Raw genomic sequence first — 17,504 nt, 5'->3', positions numbered from 1 at the left:
TTGTCCTCCATATATCACTCACCAAAATCAGCAATCAGTAGTTAGTATCTATCCAGTTAGCATCACTGTTTGTTTTAAAAACATTTTCTGACGTGATAAGATAAAGAACATGGGCTTTTTATTAGGCTGCATGTTAAAAATATTGGTTTGGCAATACTGACAATTGCAATAAAGATAAATAAAAAACAAGAGTGTGCTTACAGGTTACAGATTATACTGTACTGTCTCCCCTCGGTTTTCGTGGACTTGGAGTCTGCATCCCTTGCCTGTTTGTGGGCAGCAAATTAAGGGGAACAAAACGAGGGGGGGGGGGTTTTTCATTCTAGGGGGGGGGGCTATTTTGTGTTGGGGGGGGGGGGGGGATCCGGAATGAATCCCCCATGAAAACGGAGGGGCAACTGTTGTCTGTTTGGTAAGAAATTTATGTGAATAATGAAACAGGAAAACAATACTTACAAAAGCACTGGGTTCAGTCTGCCAAGGACTGTTTGCATGTCACAAAAAATATGTATCATGGATTGTGTGCATTTTCATGTTTCTAAATTTTGTTGTTTCCTAATATTTAAATAGCAAATGCATGCCATATACAGTATTGCTACTTTGAAACTAAACAAACTGAAAGATTGAGGGATGCATGGGATTCAATGTGTTGCAGGATCTAATGATCACACAGAGGGATAAGGATGGGAGCAAAGTGGATTGTTCTCATTCTGTTCATGCAATCAAGGAAATGATTATCACATCCCACATGATTCTCCTGTTCTTCTCCCATCTGTAAAGTGAAATGGACTCGCCATTTGGTACTAACAAGAGTTTTCATTAATATCAAATGATGGGTCCATTGCATTTCACTGATGGGGAAGAACAGGAGAAGCGCATGGGGTGTGATAATCTTTGCCCCGATTGTGCGAATCAGATGGGAGTAATCTGCTGTGCTCCCATCCTTACCCTCAGTGTGATGATCTCCTAAACTGCAAAGGGGGCATTGTATCTATGACTGCATCCACACTACAGAAATAATCCAGTTTGGCACCTCTTTAACTGCCCTGGCTCAATGCTATGAAATTCTCAGAACTGTAGTTTATTATGGCACCAGAGCTCTCTGATAATGAAGGCTACACATCTCACAAAACTACAGTTGTCATGGAAGGGAGCCGCCATAGGAATGACCACAAACACAAATAGTTGGAAGAAAAAAGGCCACAACTTTATTATATAACAGCTATATCATAGGGTTGGCTCCAATGCATGAGGTCTGGATCCGTCATCCATCAATCCCTGATTGACCGATGAACCGCATTTGTTTGGTCACAGCCAAGCATCAGGACCAGTTCACCACACTCATCCGCCCTTTACTTCACAAGTAAAGAATTAGAAATTAAAAAAGAAGCCCGGCCATTAAAAGGAGATAAGCCTGTTAGGACATAAGCCTGTAATTCTTGGTGATGCATTTATTGCATGTAAGAAGGCATCCAGTTCTGCCTTATAAACAAAATTCCCTCTTCAACTGAAGCACAATGAGCCGGCTTAAAGACCGATCAGTGAATGGGTGAAGCATCCACACTCACTGCCCTGACCAGAATGACCACTGATTGCCTTTGGGGTGCACTGAGAAGATACCAGCCAAACCAACATTACTGTGTTGGTTTGGCTGGTAGTAATTTGTGGCATTTAATGCTCTGCTAGATTTGTAGCATTTTATGCTTTGCTAGATTTATACAAGATCTCAGCCATTTTATGCTCTGCTAGATTTACACAAGATCTCAGCCATTGTGTCTGAAAAGCAACACAATATAATAAAGAAAAAGAAAATAGTAAAAGTAAAGCATCTAGTTCATAACACATGGAGAGAGAGAGAGAGAGAGAGAATATGGATACAGTGTGGAAAAACTGTGATGGTGTTTGTCTTTTAAGACACTGGATATTCCCTAGAATGTTCATAAGGCTAACTATCGCCAACACCAAATCTACTGTGTATCATCAGTACACTGTCAATACTGCTATATTTAAGTTCGACTTGTTCTGCTGCATGTCTGCATGTGCATGCAGGACATATCATTCATAGTCCCCTTCAGGTGTTATTCTCCTTGCAAGCAGAATTTTAGATCCCTTCAGACATTCCCCTAGATGCATGAACACATGCAGGCACACAGAAACACAAACCATGGAGATCCAGCCCATTTTTGTCTCCTAAGTGGTTGCAACTACATGGAAGCTACCACCCAAAAGCTTTGTTATTGCCTTAGTTCTCACTGAGTTGATGAATCCCTGAGCTGGACTTTTACAAATCTCTGACAGACATACTAACAATTCCCCCCCCCCAATGGGGGGGGAAAGAAAAAGAAAGAGATTGTGCCAAGTGTAGCCCCTCGAGTTTTGTTGGACTACAGGTGCCATAAAACCAAGTACACATAGCTAATGGTAATAACTATTGAAAGCTGCAGTTCAACAACACCAGGAAGGCCTTGAGCATCACTCCTCACTCCCACTCCCCAGCATGATCTAGTGACACTAAACACAACTTAGAACTATATCAAAGTGTTGTGTTATGCAGACATAGTAGCTCTGACTGTGAGCAGCCCCCAATGAATTCAACAGGATAAACTGCATAACACTGTTGTTGTGTGCCTTCAGGTTGTTTCCAATGTATAGCAGCCCTAACCCTAACGCAAAACTATCATGGGGTTTTCTTGGGAAGATTTGTTCACAAGGGGTTTTCCCTTGCCTCTCTTTGAGGCAGAGATAGTGTAACTCACCCAAAATCATCCAGTGGGTTCCCATGGCTGAACGGGGATTTCAACCCTGATCACCATAATTCACCACATCACATTGCTTTCTCTAGTGTACAGCACTACTTTGGGAAAAAAAACTTTGTTGGACTACAACTCCGAGAATCACCCAACTAGGAAAGCTAGCAGGAATTTTAAGCAAAATAAGTAATTTGTCCATGAAGTTTAAGTAACCAAGGATGGCTTTATTTCATGATCATATACCTTTACATTCTCCCACTCCTCCATGGAAGAAGAAAATTTGCACAGGGAGTGGCATTAGATACTGTCTCTAGAACTATTCAGTTAAGAATCTTCTACAAAGTGTAATAACATCAAGCAAGCTGCTGTAACAGGGTACTTTTCTACTAACAGAACTGCAACACTATGGTTTCACTTTAATTGCCATTGTTCCACCTTATAGAATCCTCGGATTTGTAGTTTGGTGTGGCATTTAGAATCCTCTGTCAAAGCGCTCCCAACTGGCTACCAGAGAGTTCCGTTTTTATGCCACCTTTCTCCCAGAAAGGGACCCGAAGTCACTCACAAGATTTTAAGTGCCTACTCAAATAAAACAGGATTCCACAAGATGCAGCCATAGCAGTTAAAGTGCTATAAAAGTGCTATAACTGTGTAGTGTGAAAGAGCCCACCCCCAGCAATGACTGTATCGGAAAATAATTATGCCAATTTGTAATAGTCTTTCTCTATGTATGCATACTGTGGGACATGAGGCAATTGGAGCCTCCATTTCTACAACTGCCAACAGCTGGGCAGGTTGCATGATCCTTTCAAAGACACGGCCTTAATTCACTGGATTTCATGTCCATTCCACCATGAAAAGCCAGCTCAGAATGAGCTGCTACATACTTATTATTCCTCCTCCTCCCCCCCCCCCCCCTTTATATTTCTCTTGTTTCTTATTATTAGTAGCAGTAATTACATAATTACCACCATGCCTTTGAAACTAAGTATATTGCTTGAGGGCTTCTAAACATTATTTCTACATTACAAACTTCCACTAGTTTTAGTTACAGTTTTCAAGAGCTAGCACAGTCAAGTGGTTTGACTATGACACTGGAGACCAGGGTTCAAATCCCCGCTCAACCATGAAACCCACTGAGTGATCTTGGGCAAGTCACACTCTCTCTGCCTCAGAGGAAGCAAAGTCAAACCTCTCTGAACAAATTTTGCTAAGGAACCCCCTTGATAGGTTCATCTTAGGGTCACTATAAGTCAGAACCAACAACAACAATACTTTTCTCCAAGGAATTACATAAACAACAGCTTCTAGAATTCCTTGGGTTGAAGGAATTGCTTTTTAACCAGTTTAAGTCTGTAGCAAGGATAATACCCTCACAGAGTAACAATTCTGTGGTGTTTGTGGGATTCCAAGTTTTCCCATTTGTTGCAACCTATAATAAAAACAGGAGCCAGCTGGAGTTTCAGGAGAAAAATGAACCAGATCTGCATGTAAAACAAAACCAAAAACCAAAAGCTTCTTCTCTGTACCAGTCTCACTGACTTCTGTGGTCAGTGGTCAGGGAACTGAGGGAATGATTACAACCAAACATAAGCACAGGTCAGACATTTCAAGTCATGAGTGGATAGAAATTTTACACCTACTCATTTACATATAGTTTGTCCTTTAGCAAAAAGTTCCAAAAAGCTCACAAGCAACTTGCATATGACAAATACATAACAAGGAAAGGAAATTGTGTGTCCATCAGAACAAAAAAAAAAATATCAGAAGCAACAGCCTGAACAATTACAGAGCAACCAAAATGTTACAAAATTATGTACAAGTTTTCAAGAACTAGCCAAAAGAACAAAAAGAAAAAGAAAAAAAACCTTGTTTTTATTTATTTCAGTTCTCTGTCTGTCCAGGAATTCCTCCATCTCACTTAAGGCCAGCGACCGATCTATTAATTACAGTAGCATTTTGTTTTTAAAAAGGGTGTCCAGCCATTGCTTCTTCACTCCAGAATTCTAAACGTAATTTGAAACTTCTGCCTTGAGAACAGTCTAAATACAATTTATGGCTAAAATATTTGGCCTAATTTACAGAAGTTTTTAACTCCTCTTTTTCTAATCCCTGCAGTTTTTCATATCAGATTCTAGCCTTGATGAAGAGTACTATTTTGGTCCTAATAAAGGATTTTGACTAACTGTAGGTTTTGTAAAAAGGAAATAAACGTTACCCCCATATGTACTTGATCCAGATCCATAAAAATGGCAACAGGTTGCTTCTGACACTTTCATTTTGCACTCTTGTATGTCAGAATATCTTCATCATGCTTTCTCCATATGTAAGTGGCTTCCTCCCCACTTTCCTTGGTGTCTTCAGCTGTAGCCAGAACAAATGTCATGGGGCCCAAATCTCCAGCAGGGATTTTTTCCTCATCAGACTTGTTGGGAGAGAGATGGCAGAACATGGTTGCCACTCTCTCCCATGAAATGTGGGGAAAGGTCTGATGTTTGTTCCATGATATGATGGGAAGGTTTGGGATAAATCCATAGTGACAGGTCATACATGCCCCCCCCCCCCCAAAAAAAACAGGCTTTCTGAATGTAACACATATATACTATTTTACCCTCTCAACCTCCCTTGTATCTAAAGCATTTCTTTCTTCAAACAGCCCTTATGAGCTTTGCTAGAACATGTAAATCACTGCACATGAATGCAACAAACTCCTTACAATCCTTTGATTTCCTTCTCCCACCATAATCAAAACAGCTTTTGAAATCCAGTTTTATTCATTTAAATTGACCTCTGCTGTAAACTGACATTCTGTAAAGTTGTAGATGAGGGTAAGGTTCATATGATACATGATCATGGTTTAATAACTTGTCAAAAGTTATCCATCAGACAGTGGGTGCATGTACGCTGTACAAATAACATAGTTTGACACCATGGCTCCATCCGAAAGCATCTTGGGATTTGTAGTTTTGTGAGGAACCAGCACACTTTGGCACAGAAAGCTAAAGACTTTGTAAAACTACAAATCCCAGGATTCCATAAGATGGAGCTACAGCACTTAACATGGTACCAAATTGCATTATTTCTACAGCGTAGATGTACCCTGCATCACAGCCACTAGCGTTTTATATTTCAGGATACAGATCAAGATCAGGGATGCATCAGACCATTCACCTTCTATGTCCCTCAGTGTCTGGACTGATTCATGCAGGCATCATTTTGGTTGTGGAGAAGACAACACTATGTAACTTCTTACACTGCTATGTTGAACTGATTTTGTAGGTACTCTAAAACATGTATATTGGCTACAACTTGAAAATGTCATTCATATAATTATGTAAAGAGCACCATAAAAGTACGTGGTACTTTATAACATAAGCACACATGGAAATAGTTAGGTTCCCTACTTCAAGGTGCTTACATTATAAAGTCTGATCACAGCAGAAGAAACAGGAGTGAATGTCTGAGGTAACAAAGTTCTGGATGTGGTAAGGAGCCTGAGGGAAAGCCAGAGAGAGAGGAAAGCCAGAGAAAAGGAGAATAAAATTGTTAAGATGAGAAATGACCAAAACAAGGACTATAGTTTTAACATCCAAAATTGGTTTGAAACTAGATACAAAAAAAAAAAAAAAATGTCTGAAAATTACATACCCAAAGAAATGCATGGAGCAAATTTGCAATAAATTCTGATGAATAATGTCAAATGAAAAATACCGTTTGCATGAAGTGATCCTCAGACACTTCACAGAACACAACTGGAGGTTACATCTTCAGCATGAGACCTCCAGAGTATATTCAAATCACACAAACACATATCAGATATATAGATGGAGTGGTGACTTGTGGCTTTCATGTACATCTGGCAGTGGAATCTGCTCTGTATTTTAGTCCAGACTTTAAAAGAACTATCCAAGGCCCGTTACAGACCGCCCAAAAGGGGCGGTCTTGGGCCGCTGCCGGTTGCAGCGTGGAGGAGTCGCAGCAGCCAAACCACGCAACTCCTCTGCACTGCAAAGAAGGAGCACAAAAATCGCGCTCCTTCCGGCAACCCGGAAGAGACGCCGCAAGTACCAAAGCGTGCACTTGCAGGGTCATTTCCTCCATGCGACATGTGGATGCAGAGTGTCCATTATGTCAAAATGGCGGTGGCCATATGGAATGGCCGCCACCATTTGTTAGGGACTATGTCCATAACAGGGTAAGGGGCGTCTAGAAGAGACGCCCCTTTTTCAAACTGGGACGTCCTGAGGACGTCCAAAATGGCGGTCTGTAACCCGCCCAAGCTACTGATCCCATTTTGCAATTATGGTTCAACATCTTTGACAGAATACTTTACAGCATAAGAAAAGAAAGACAAAACCAATCAGGAGAGTAGCAGTTTTCTCTGTGCCACTCCACATGCCAGCGTAGCACTTATGTTCTTTTCCCAAAGAGAGACAGTAATCAAAGTGTGCCTTTTGCTAAAGATATTATTCCATTCAGCAAAACGCACACTTTGAAGACCTTCTCCCCTCAGGAAGAGAACAGAAGTGCTACAAGGGCATGCAGTGCAGCATGGAAAAAGCTACTACTCTCCCAGCTTTCTTTTCTCAAGTACAGTGTACCCATGTCATATGTGGGCATGCCATACACTGCTTCCAGCATATGCTGAAAGCTGCACCAGTAGAAGCAGCGCCACACGCTGGAAAAGATAATGCCGCACATGCCTCCTAGGGCACGAGCCCCATTATCTTTAATGGGGCTTGAGAATCCATGGAATTCCCCTTATGCGAGGTGTCCAGAACGGATCACCCACGTAAGGGAAGGGATCACTGTAATAAAGTCCAGAACCTTAAATTTCAGACAGGCACCAAGAGCACATTCACTTCTGACTGGAATGGAAGCCACCAACCACCACCATGTGATAAACCTGACACTCTCCTAAATTCTGCTGGCTTTGATACGTCATTAAAAGCATCAGGAGAGTGTTCCTCTCTGCATTCAAAGAAAAAAAGCATCTGGAATGTTGCTACTAGAGGTGCTGGTCAAAAGATGCTGTGTGCCTATGCTACCTTTCTTCTGACTCTCCCTCCTAAATGTTTGTTCAAGCAAGAAAAAAAGATGTGGAAAGTGGAAGTGAAGACACAGAAGGGTTGTGAATGGCAGAAAATGGTTTCCCTATAAAATTATATGAAAATTGTAGGACAATAGCACTAAAGAGATCTCATCTAGCACCCAAGAGGAAGAATTGTCTCATTTATTATAGCGAGCTCTCTATATAGACAAGCTTTGGAGCTGCAAATTCAACTACCTGGGGATTGCCACATCCCATATTATTCAACAGCAGTGATGTGAACACATGGGTGGAAAAGAGAGATAGGGTGGAGTGAGAGGGGGAAATTTTCTCTGGACATAAGTGAGTGAGAAAAAAGAGATTGGTATTTGGAGAGAGGGAAAGAGAGAAAGAAGTTCCAGAAACTAAGGCACAAACATTCCAAATTGTTAAGATTACAACACTTGATGGCCAATATATTCTGTGTGGAACAAAAAGTGGCGAAGTTGTATGTTGTTAAGAGTGCAGGCTCTCTTTCCCTAAATAGGAGCTTTTCCCTGGCCTGGCTATCCCACATGAGTGACCCAACAGCAAAGACCCCACCCACAACCACACCCAACTTTTATCTTATTTCAAACAAAATACACAGGCAGCCAGGTTCTGTTGGAGTGCTTTATTTTATAGTGGGTTTTAAAAGAAATAAAATATGTGCTTGTGTGTGTTTTAATGCATCCAATAGTACAAAAGAAAGCAATTAAACATCAGGAGGGTGTGTACATGTTCTCCAGAGTTTTTCCTGCTTATTAAGGAGAAATTTCAAGTTTGCACAGGTATCTTCCTTCTCCCTGAGCATTCAGCCTTTGGGAGGAAGGGATAGAAAGAAGTAGAGCATGGAAGGCCAGGTCCTGTTGTAAGGGACATCCAGTGGACAGCACACACAAGGAAGACAAGGGAGAAGAGGAAAAGAGAGAAGAGCTATACAGCTGGAAATAAACAAACCACAAAAAGAAAAGGAAAGCACAGGGAGAAGAGAGAGAAAGAGAAAAGAAAATGAAGAAGTTCCACTCAGAAAGAATTTCTTGTCTTGAATAATTCTGCACCATCTCTTTGAAGAAATAAAGAAAGGAATGTTTACCTTCAGCCTCTATTGAGCAGAGAAGAAGAGCTGCACATAGGGCAGCTACTGCTGCGGCAGAGAGCCTTATCTTCATTGCTGCTGTTTTGGATCACAACCACATGAAGGACTCTATGAGGAGAAAAGGAGGAGACACAGAATCAGCACAGACTGCCAAAAATGTTAAAAGGGAATAGAGAGGACAGAGAGTCAAGCAGCAACAGAGGGGGAGAGAAAGCTCCAAATCACTTTGTTTATCCAAGTCCATCTTCTTTCCAACATACACACACACAAGCACAAAGCCAAGTGAAAGCATCTAGACTTGAAAGCCATGGAGCTCTTATAATCAACAGCTGCTGCTGCTGCTGTTTATGTCTTTGGCAATGAAAGGGGGAAAGATGCATGTGTGCAAACCCTTTTTGCATCAGTGTGAATGAGACTGTGCAGGGGTGGACAGTTGAATTCCTCCAGATGGATTTGGCTTTACAGTTGCCCTTTTCTCAAAAGAAATTTGCCCAGTGACCTTTGGGGCAGAGAAACTGGTGATGCATGCTCATCCACAGCCTTTTTATTTTAAAAAAATGTATTGGGACTCTGAAGGAAGTATTTAAAAGAATTACCATTTTATAAATTACTTTTAAGAACTGAGTTAGAGAATGAACAAATAAAAACACAAATGGTGAAATGGGCGCAAGAAATAAGACAAAATATAAATCTTGACCAATGGAAAAAACATGGGAGGAAAGGCTAAAGTATACATTAAGTGCTAATTACAATGAAAATTATTATAAAATATATCTTCGATGTTACCACACACCTTATAAAATGTCAAAGATGTTTAAAAATGTTAAAAAGATATGTGAGGAAAAAAACAGGTACATTATTTCATATGTGGTGGAGATGTGTGATGGCAAGAAAATATTGGAATAAAATACATAAATTGATACAATCTATCCTACAAATAAAATTAGATAAGGACCCCAAAATGTATTTACTGAACATAATCCCAGATGAAAAATTGGAACAAAAATATGGGGAAATTATGTTCTATATGAATTTGGTGGGAAGAATTATTTATGCACAAAAATGGAAACAGAAAACAATACCAAATCTAAATGATTGGTTGATGAAATTGTACGAGATTATAGAAATTGATAAACTAACACATTTAATTCCAAAGAAATCTATGAGTAAATTTGTAAAACAATGGAGCCCACTGATTGAATTTCTGAAAACAAAATGGGGAAAGGGCATTACGATCAATCTGGAGTAATCAAATGGATAATGAGAATCGGGATAAGGACATTTACTATATTAGAAGCGGATAAGCATTACAATCATGCAAAGATCATGAATACCTCTTGATAGGTGAGATATGTTTATATTTATGTTCAATATAAGTTTAAGTGACTTATAGTTTACATTATCTGGAGATATTAATATAATATAAGCTGACAGACAAAATTCAATGGAAAGAAGGAAGCAGAAGATAATATGAAATATTTTGTTTATTATTCTTTACGAGCTATAAATAACACATTGGCTTATGTTGTATATTTTGTGCCTTTTGATAATTTATGTTTTTAATTCTTATTTAAAAAAAACTAATAAAGATTATTAAAAAAAAAATTGCCGTTCTCCCACAAGGTGTCAGACAGACAAATAGCACTGTGTGGGTAGTATGGTGTCCTTAGGAAGGCATGACTAGTGGTAGAGAAGGGTAACAGCTACTACTGATGTTGCTGTTGTGTTTCCATTTCCTTTGGACATCAAGGGTGTGGTGCTTGTTTGTCATCCACCACTAACTGCCTCCTTCCTCATCAACAGTTTTGTCAACATGGTGGCAAAAATATAGTGGTGACATTTCCAAATTTGTAATATACAATGCCAGCTAAAAAGAATGATCCAGGGGACTATGGCCCGTTACAAACGGGCAGGAAAGTATGTGCGGAGTGCGTACTAGGGTTAGAAAGGGGCGGTGCTTCTGCATCCCCCTAACCCTAGTGCGCGCTCTGCGAGCACAAAATGGCGGCAGCCATTCCACATGGCCGCTGCGATGAAGACGTCACGACCGCGCCGCCTCTATACGGGGCGGCGCGGATGTGACGTCCTCACTCTGCGCCAGGGCGCTTAGTGCGCCCTTAGCACAGAGCAGGAAGGAGCTTCGTTTCGAAGCTCCTTCCTGGTTTGGTCCGCTCGGCGCAGCCTTCACATGGCTGCGCCCAACGGACCAAAGGAGAAAGGGGCCTCCTCCTCCCCACCGCTGCAGGGGGTTTGGTTTTTTTTTTTTTTTTTTTCCCCCTTGGGCTTGAAGCCCCAAGGACACCCCTTTCCAGGCTGCGGGGAAGGGGCCTTTTGCCGCTTCCCCGCAGGCCTGACAAAGCGGGTGGATCAGGGCCTCCGCGGCTGCCCTCTAGACACTGAGGCCCTGATTACAGCAGGGAAAGGGGCGGCTGCAGCGCCCGCCTCAAATGGACCGTTTGTAACCCGCCAATATGAAATAAACACACACATCAAATGTTAACAAAATGCCACAATATATGCAAACTTTTTTTTTTTAATGTTGCTGGAAACCCGTTTAAAAAACTGCTTCACTTTACAAATTGACACAATTATTCCAGGAAAGTTGTAATGCAGTTGTTGTTAATGCTTCTACCTTCATGGACATATATCCTTTAAAAAAAACCCCACTGATACAGAAGTAGTTAATGCAGCCTGTCTCTTTCTCCCATGCAAGCCAACAGCAACAGGAGCAGGGATCAAAATTGCTTTAAGCAGGGAGTGTGATCATAGAAGTGGTGTGGAATTTCATTCTTTCCATCATCCCTGCTGCTCCAGAGGAAATGCAGAAGCAAATACTGTGCTCCAGTGATGGCTAATTCAGAAGTTGTTCCCCACATCCTCTCCTCTTCATCTCTGCACCAAATCAAGTCTAGTTCTTCATTCAGCTGGGATTTCATTTGGCTCCTTTCTCACAACTGTAGAACCACTTAGCTACAAATGACTTTGTAAGCCTCAGAGTAGTTTGATTGCTGTAATAAATGCATTTAAAAATTGATCTACGCACAAACGTGTATCTGCTTAGACCCCATCTTCCCACCCAACAAAGTCTGAAACAAATTAGACACGAGAGGATGCCACATACCACTGAAACTTGACACTCCAGGCAAGTAGCCCTCTGACATAGCCCAATCCCTTTGTTCATATACTCAGAGTGGGAGAACAACTCTAGAATGTAGGATGAAGGGAGGGGAGTAGGCAACAAGAGATGACATCCATCTAGAAGTAAAAATAACTGGCTGCAAATCTGGAGCAGTCCTCTTGAAATTCTTTGAACTACTCTGAAAAGAATTTATTAACTGGCCCCACTCACTGGGAAGGCAGTGGTTTTCTGCATGCCTTGAAAATGTATGGAATGTAGTACAGGATGGATAGTACGGTATTCTTAGGAAGGCACAGCCAGTAGGAGAGGAGAATAAAATCTCAAGATTTCACTTTTTACCCTCTCCCCAAAAGGATTTTTGTTTGTTCTGATCGCTGCATAGATAAGCATAAAAATGCAGATCCTGCACAGTCTGTTAAAACCTAAATTAAGGGAAAAGGAAGTCTTTAGTGCAGTGGTTCCCAATGTGTGGGTCAGGACCCCTTTGGGGGTCGAATGACCCTTTCATGGGGGTCGCCTAAGACCATTGGAATACACCTATTTAATTACAGTTATGAAGTAGCAACGAAAATAATTTCATGGGTTTGGGTCACCACAACATGAGGAACTGTATTAAGGGGTCGTGGCATTAGGAAGGTTGGGAACTACTGCTTTAGTGAGATATCTGGTATCCAAGGCTTAGTTCCTTGCCTTTCCTCACATCTATCAAGAACAGTTATTCAGAATAAGAGTATCTGTGCCAAAGTGTTAGATTTGCACCACCTATCCAGGTAGAAGAATTTAGGTTCCAGTGTTGTAGCAATAGCAATAGCATTTACATTTCTATACCACTTCACAGTGAATTAAGCACTCTCTAAGTAGTTTACAATCTGTAAACCAATTACCCCCAAGAAGCTGGGCACTCATTTTATCAACCTATGAAAGGATGGAAGGCTGAGTCAACCTGGAGCCCTCTGGGACAGAATTCACAACGTTGTGGCTGCAGTACCAGCATTTCACCACTGTGCCACCAGGGCTCCCTCTGTGCTTCAAGAGTCAATACGTATTTCTGTTTTATACAGAGCTATTTTTGCTGTCAGTTCCTGATTTATATGCCAGTATGAATCAAATCTACACCAGTGCTACTCAAACTGGTGGTCCATGGACACCAGTGCCACTGGCTGCCAGTCCCTGGCAAATTTCTAGGAAAGAAAGAAACAACTTTAGACGTTGGGCACAAAAATGGTATTGGTCCCTGATATATTGAGGAGAGGGAAATTACTGGTTCCCCACGCTCAACAACTGGAGAAGCACAGATCTAGACTGGGCAGTATCTAGCAAATACTTACTAATGTTGCTTTATAAGATTCTTTGACCAAAATCCAAGAGAGTATCCTTAATCCATTCTGATTAATGCTGTAATCCAATGTACATTCAACTGGAAATAGGTCCTATTCATATCTCTGAATTTTGCTGAATAAACATCCAATAGCACCAGGCTGATGGCATGCCCAGGTCCACACTGGACTGCTGGGCCTTGATCCAAATTTCTTTGACAAAAACTGGCAGATGCAAGGGGCCTAAATGGTGGGGAACAGGATAAGCCTCAAACCTCCAGACAGTGTATCCAGCAAAATACAGTGAAATTAATAGGAAACGTTTCTGTTAGACGGAATGGACCCCTCCTTAAATTAAGTTCCACTGGATCTGACAGAAGAAACTTTTACACCCTCTTAACAAAAAGAGTTGGTTTTCTGGGTGCTTTCCCCCTGCAAGAAAAGGAAAACCTACCTAACTAGGCTGCTGTATACATACTTTGGCTGATCTATTGTCTAAAGTGATCTCCATACCTGGTGATACCAAACTTTCAGAGTTTCCTCCTTTTTTTATTGAAGGTTGTGGGAGAGAGAAAGTGTAAAATGATGTCTAATGAAGCCTAGACCACCAAGCCTTTAAATTGCCCAAATTATGAGAACTATCAGCCTCCAGCCTAAAAGAAGCATCCAAGTTTCTTTGATTAAAAAATAAATAAAATAAAACCTAGTCTCAGCATGCCTTTTACCATGACTTGATAAAACAGAGAGAGAGAGAGAGAGAGAGAGAATGTGCATGTAATTAAGCAATAACTTTCAATTACCAGTGTGTTGCCAAGACCAAAGCACAAAGAGCAACTCAGTTGATTATAAATCATTAGGTGATTAATAGCTCAAGGGGATAAATATTTCTGTCCTATTTAAATATCTTTGTTAAAAAAAACAACCAGCTATCCCAAACCAAAGAATGGTCTATTCACAATATGAAAACCAACAAGATTCGGCAATGCCTTCCTGGTTCCTGTCCAAACACACTCAAGAGGCGATAGACATACCCATCTTTTTAATGGCTATCTAATGAATTGCTTTTTGCAAGAGCTCGACACCCAGAATTTCAGAGACACATATAAAGCCATAAAGTTTTTTGCTTGGAAAGCGGGCAATCCGACCACTTTAGCAATTGCCTCCTGCATCCAGACATTCACATTTTCCAACTTCAGGCATTTAATGGTTGGACCAAAGGAGGAAACCAAATGTCCTGGAAAGGGGTCCACATCTTACGTAGTATAAATTTGCTTCACAGAAGTTTCAAGCAGGGCAGGGCAGGGAAGGGAGGGCGAGAAACCCATTGGCTTCCCTGAGCCAAGAGTGCCATCTTCTGGGCATCGCAGCAAAAAGTCAGTGCAACCAAGAAACAGTTGAGCAACTTTTCAGCTTTCTTCGCCCTGACACCAAAACTGGAATGCCCACCACCAACCCTCTCTCTTTGACCTACCCCAAATAATAATAATAATAATAATAATAATAATAAATCTATCCCAAATTCCCAGGATTTCACTGACATTTTCTGCTGTCAACAACAAGTCTTTCAATTGACCAACGTGGCAGCCCTGACAGGGGCAGGGTGACCAGAGCTCCTCACCGCAAAAGAGGACAAGATACCACAAAATGTAGGACATTGAAGAGAAAAAAAAGAGGACATTATAAAACAAAAGCTAAAAACATGCATGTAAGTGGTCAATTCATGCTTCTTTGTCATGCTCCTCAAAATGACAGTTTCAAAATTCCTGTTGGACAGAAAGGAAGGAGTGGAAACATGTCCTGGAAAAGGAGGACGTCCGGTGAGTCTGGGCAAGAGTGACAAAGGGCTTTGCTTTGGCATCGCCACCCAGGGGCCCGGTCAGAAAATTCACATCGAGCACAAGAACAACAATAATAATTCAATAACTGAAATAAAAGCTCCGTCTGGTGCAGTTTCTGTCTAGCACTTCCTCTCCCAGCTCAAAACTTCTCCGCTTTGCATTGAGCAAAAGGGTGCCTTTCCCTCTGCAAGCGAAAGGCTGGAAAGGGACATATAAGGAGTGAAAGGACCAGGGGAGGCTGAGGAAGGGGGAAAGCTTGCCATCATGCCAACCCAGCAGGGATAGAATTGGGTTGTTGCTGTGGTTGTTTTTAATTTGTAGAAGTGGGACAGAAATCCCTGCTCAGCCATGAAACCCACTGGGTGACCTTGGGCACGGCACACTCTCTCAGCCTCAGAAGATGGCCATGGCAAACCTCCTCTGAACAAATCTGGCCAAGAAAACCCCATGATGGGTTCACCGCCTTAAATCAGAAACGACTTGGAAACAAACAGCCACCACTGACTCCTCCATACTGAAGAAGTACTATTTCTGCAATATTTTTAGAGGGATAACCATGAGTTTGGTTTTTTACCCATCTTCTTCCCACATCCATCAAGACTCCTCTAGTCTAAGCCATAGTCCCATTGTAGAGAAGAAGGCACACAACCCACCGCCAAGAAATGTGGGCAAGAAGAAGAAGAAGAAGAAGAAGAGAAATGGGAGGGAAGGGAAGGCATTTCTAAGAAGCTCTAGACCCCAAGCCCACCCAGCCCTTCCAGCCAGCCTCCATGGCTCCTCACAGGAGGAGGGGAGAGGGAGCCCTCCAGTGAGTGAGCAACTCCTGGGAGGGACCCCCATTGTGGGCGCCTGGCTTAGTCTCAGCCAACCCCAGAGCAAGAGGGGCTCCTAGGAGGCAAAAGGCCAGCCCCACAGCCCTCCTCACACCTCACTCGCCACAAGGCTTGCCCACAGCAGGAGGAAAGGAGGGATGATGCTGCCCTTTCCTCCCTCCGCATCAGAGGGGGCCCAAAGGAGGGCAAAATGGAGGACCTTCCAAGGGGAAAATGGGGCACAGACAGGACCCGGGAAAAAAACCTCAAAAAACAAAAGCCCACTCCTAGAAATAGAAATCCATGCTTCTTTGTCCTCTTCCAAATGGAGGACCTTTTCTGAAACTCCCTCCTGCACAGGAGGCTGGAATGGAGGGCAGGTCCTGGGAAAGGAGGACCCAGTCTGGTCACCCTGAAGCAACAACAACAACAACAAAAATACTATCACGAAGAGAAATGCCTTCCTCTTAGCCCTGTTCCAAACAGAGGACCGTTTGAAATGCAGGACCTTCAAGGTCTGGCCACCTTGAAGCGGAAAGAAAGAAAAGCACACACTGTCTATAGAAAGAGAAAGGCATGCTTCTTAGCCATCCTTCTCCCGGGCAGCAAGGGTGGGGATGGAGGGCAGGTCTCCCCTTGGCAAAGGGGGTGGCATCCATGCGTTGCCACTCATTCCGCACAGACCTTTGGGGGGCCAGCAGGGGATGCTCTCTTGGAGGCTCCGGAGGCGTCCAAGCAGCCCCTCTGTCTGGGATGGGAGCCTGAGTTCTTCCCGGGCGCCGCGCCTTCTCCAAGTGGGAAGAAGAAGACGAGCCTCGCCCCAACCTTGCGCCTTAAGAGAGAGAGAGAAAGCCAGGGGGCTGAGCCTCGCTGCTCCCGACTGCTCCTCTCTCCGAAGCGGTTACGAAACGGCGGCGGCGGCGGCGGGGAAAGGTGGACGGCTGCCACGGGATGATGAGGAGGAGGATGATGCTGATGATGATGCGCTCTGACTCTGAGCTCCCTCTCCAGCAGCAGCAGCAGCAGCAGCCAAGAGCAGGAGGAGCCAGGGGGGGGGGCTATGGCGTTGCCCTGCGCCTGCTGGAAAGGCATGCATACCTCCGCGGCATTCCTCGGGCATGAGGAGTCCCCACTCCTCCCCCCCGCACAGGGCTTGGCTGCTGGCACTCCCCGCAGGGACACACACACACACAACACTACACTCTTTTCTCCCCCGTCCCCCCAGGAGGCTTGCCATTGCCTTCCCCTGGGGCTGAGAGGGTGTGACTCGCCCTAAGTCGCCCAAACTACTGGCTCTCTCCTTAGACAGTGAGACAGGCAGAAATTACCCATATCTATCAATGCAAATACACAGAGATACCCTCTCTAGGCAGAGAGAGAGAAAGAAAGCATCCATACCTATAAATACAAACACACACACACACACACACGGAGAGAGGGGGGAGAGAGTACTATTTGGATATCTATATATCAATATATAGA

General features: G+C 42.8%; 1 protein-coding gene across 7 annotated transcripts in view; it reads right to left on the bottom strand.

Moving 5' to 3' along the window:
• Window positions 1-17,504, bottom strand: part of COL12A1 (collagen type XII alpha 1 chain) — a 149,696-nt gene that overhangs the window by 127,583 nt on the left and 4,609 nt on the right. For 6 of the 7 annotated variants that reach the window (XM_042463100.1, XM_042463148.1, XM_042463111.1 and 3 more), the window contains exon 2: window positions 8,915-9,025. In XM_042463100.1, the coding sequence (XP_042319034.1) occupies window positions 8,915-8,990 (76 nt within the window). In that variant the 5' untranslated portion in view covers window positions 8,991-9,025. Of the gene's footprint in view, window positions 1-8,914; window positions 9,026-16,706; window positions 16,895-17,504 lie in introns of those variants that run through there. The other variant, XM_042463108.1, reaches the window with a different exon arrangement.

This window comes from Sceloporus undulatus, chromosome 1, assembly GCF_019175285.1.
Source record: "Sceloporus undulatus isolate JIND9_A2432 ecotype Alabama chromosome 1, SceUnd_v1.1, whole genome shotgun sequence".
Lineage (NCBI taxonomy): Eukaryota > Metazoa > Chordata > Lepidosauria > Squamata > Phrynosomatidae > Sceloporus > Sceloporus undulatus.
Note: the sequence above shows the minus strand (reverse complement) of the source record. Positions and strands in the feature narration are given on the sequence as shown.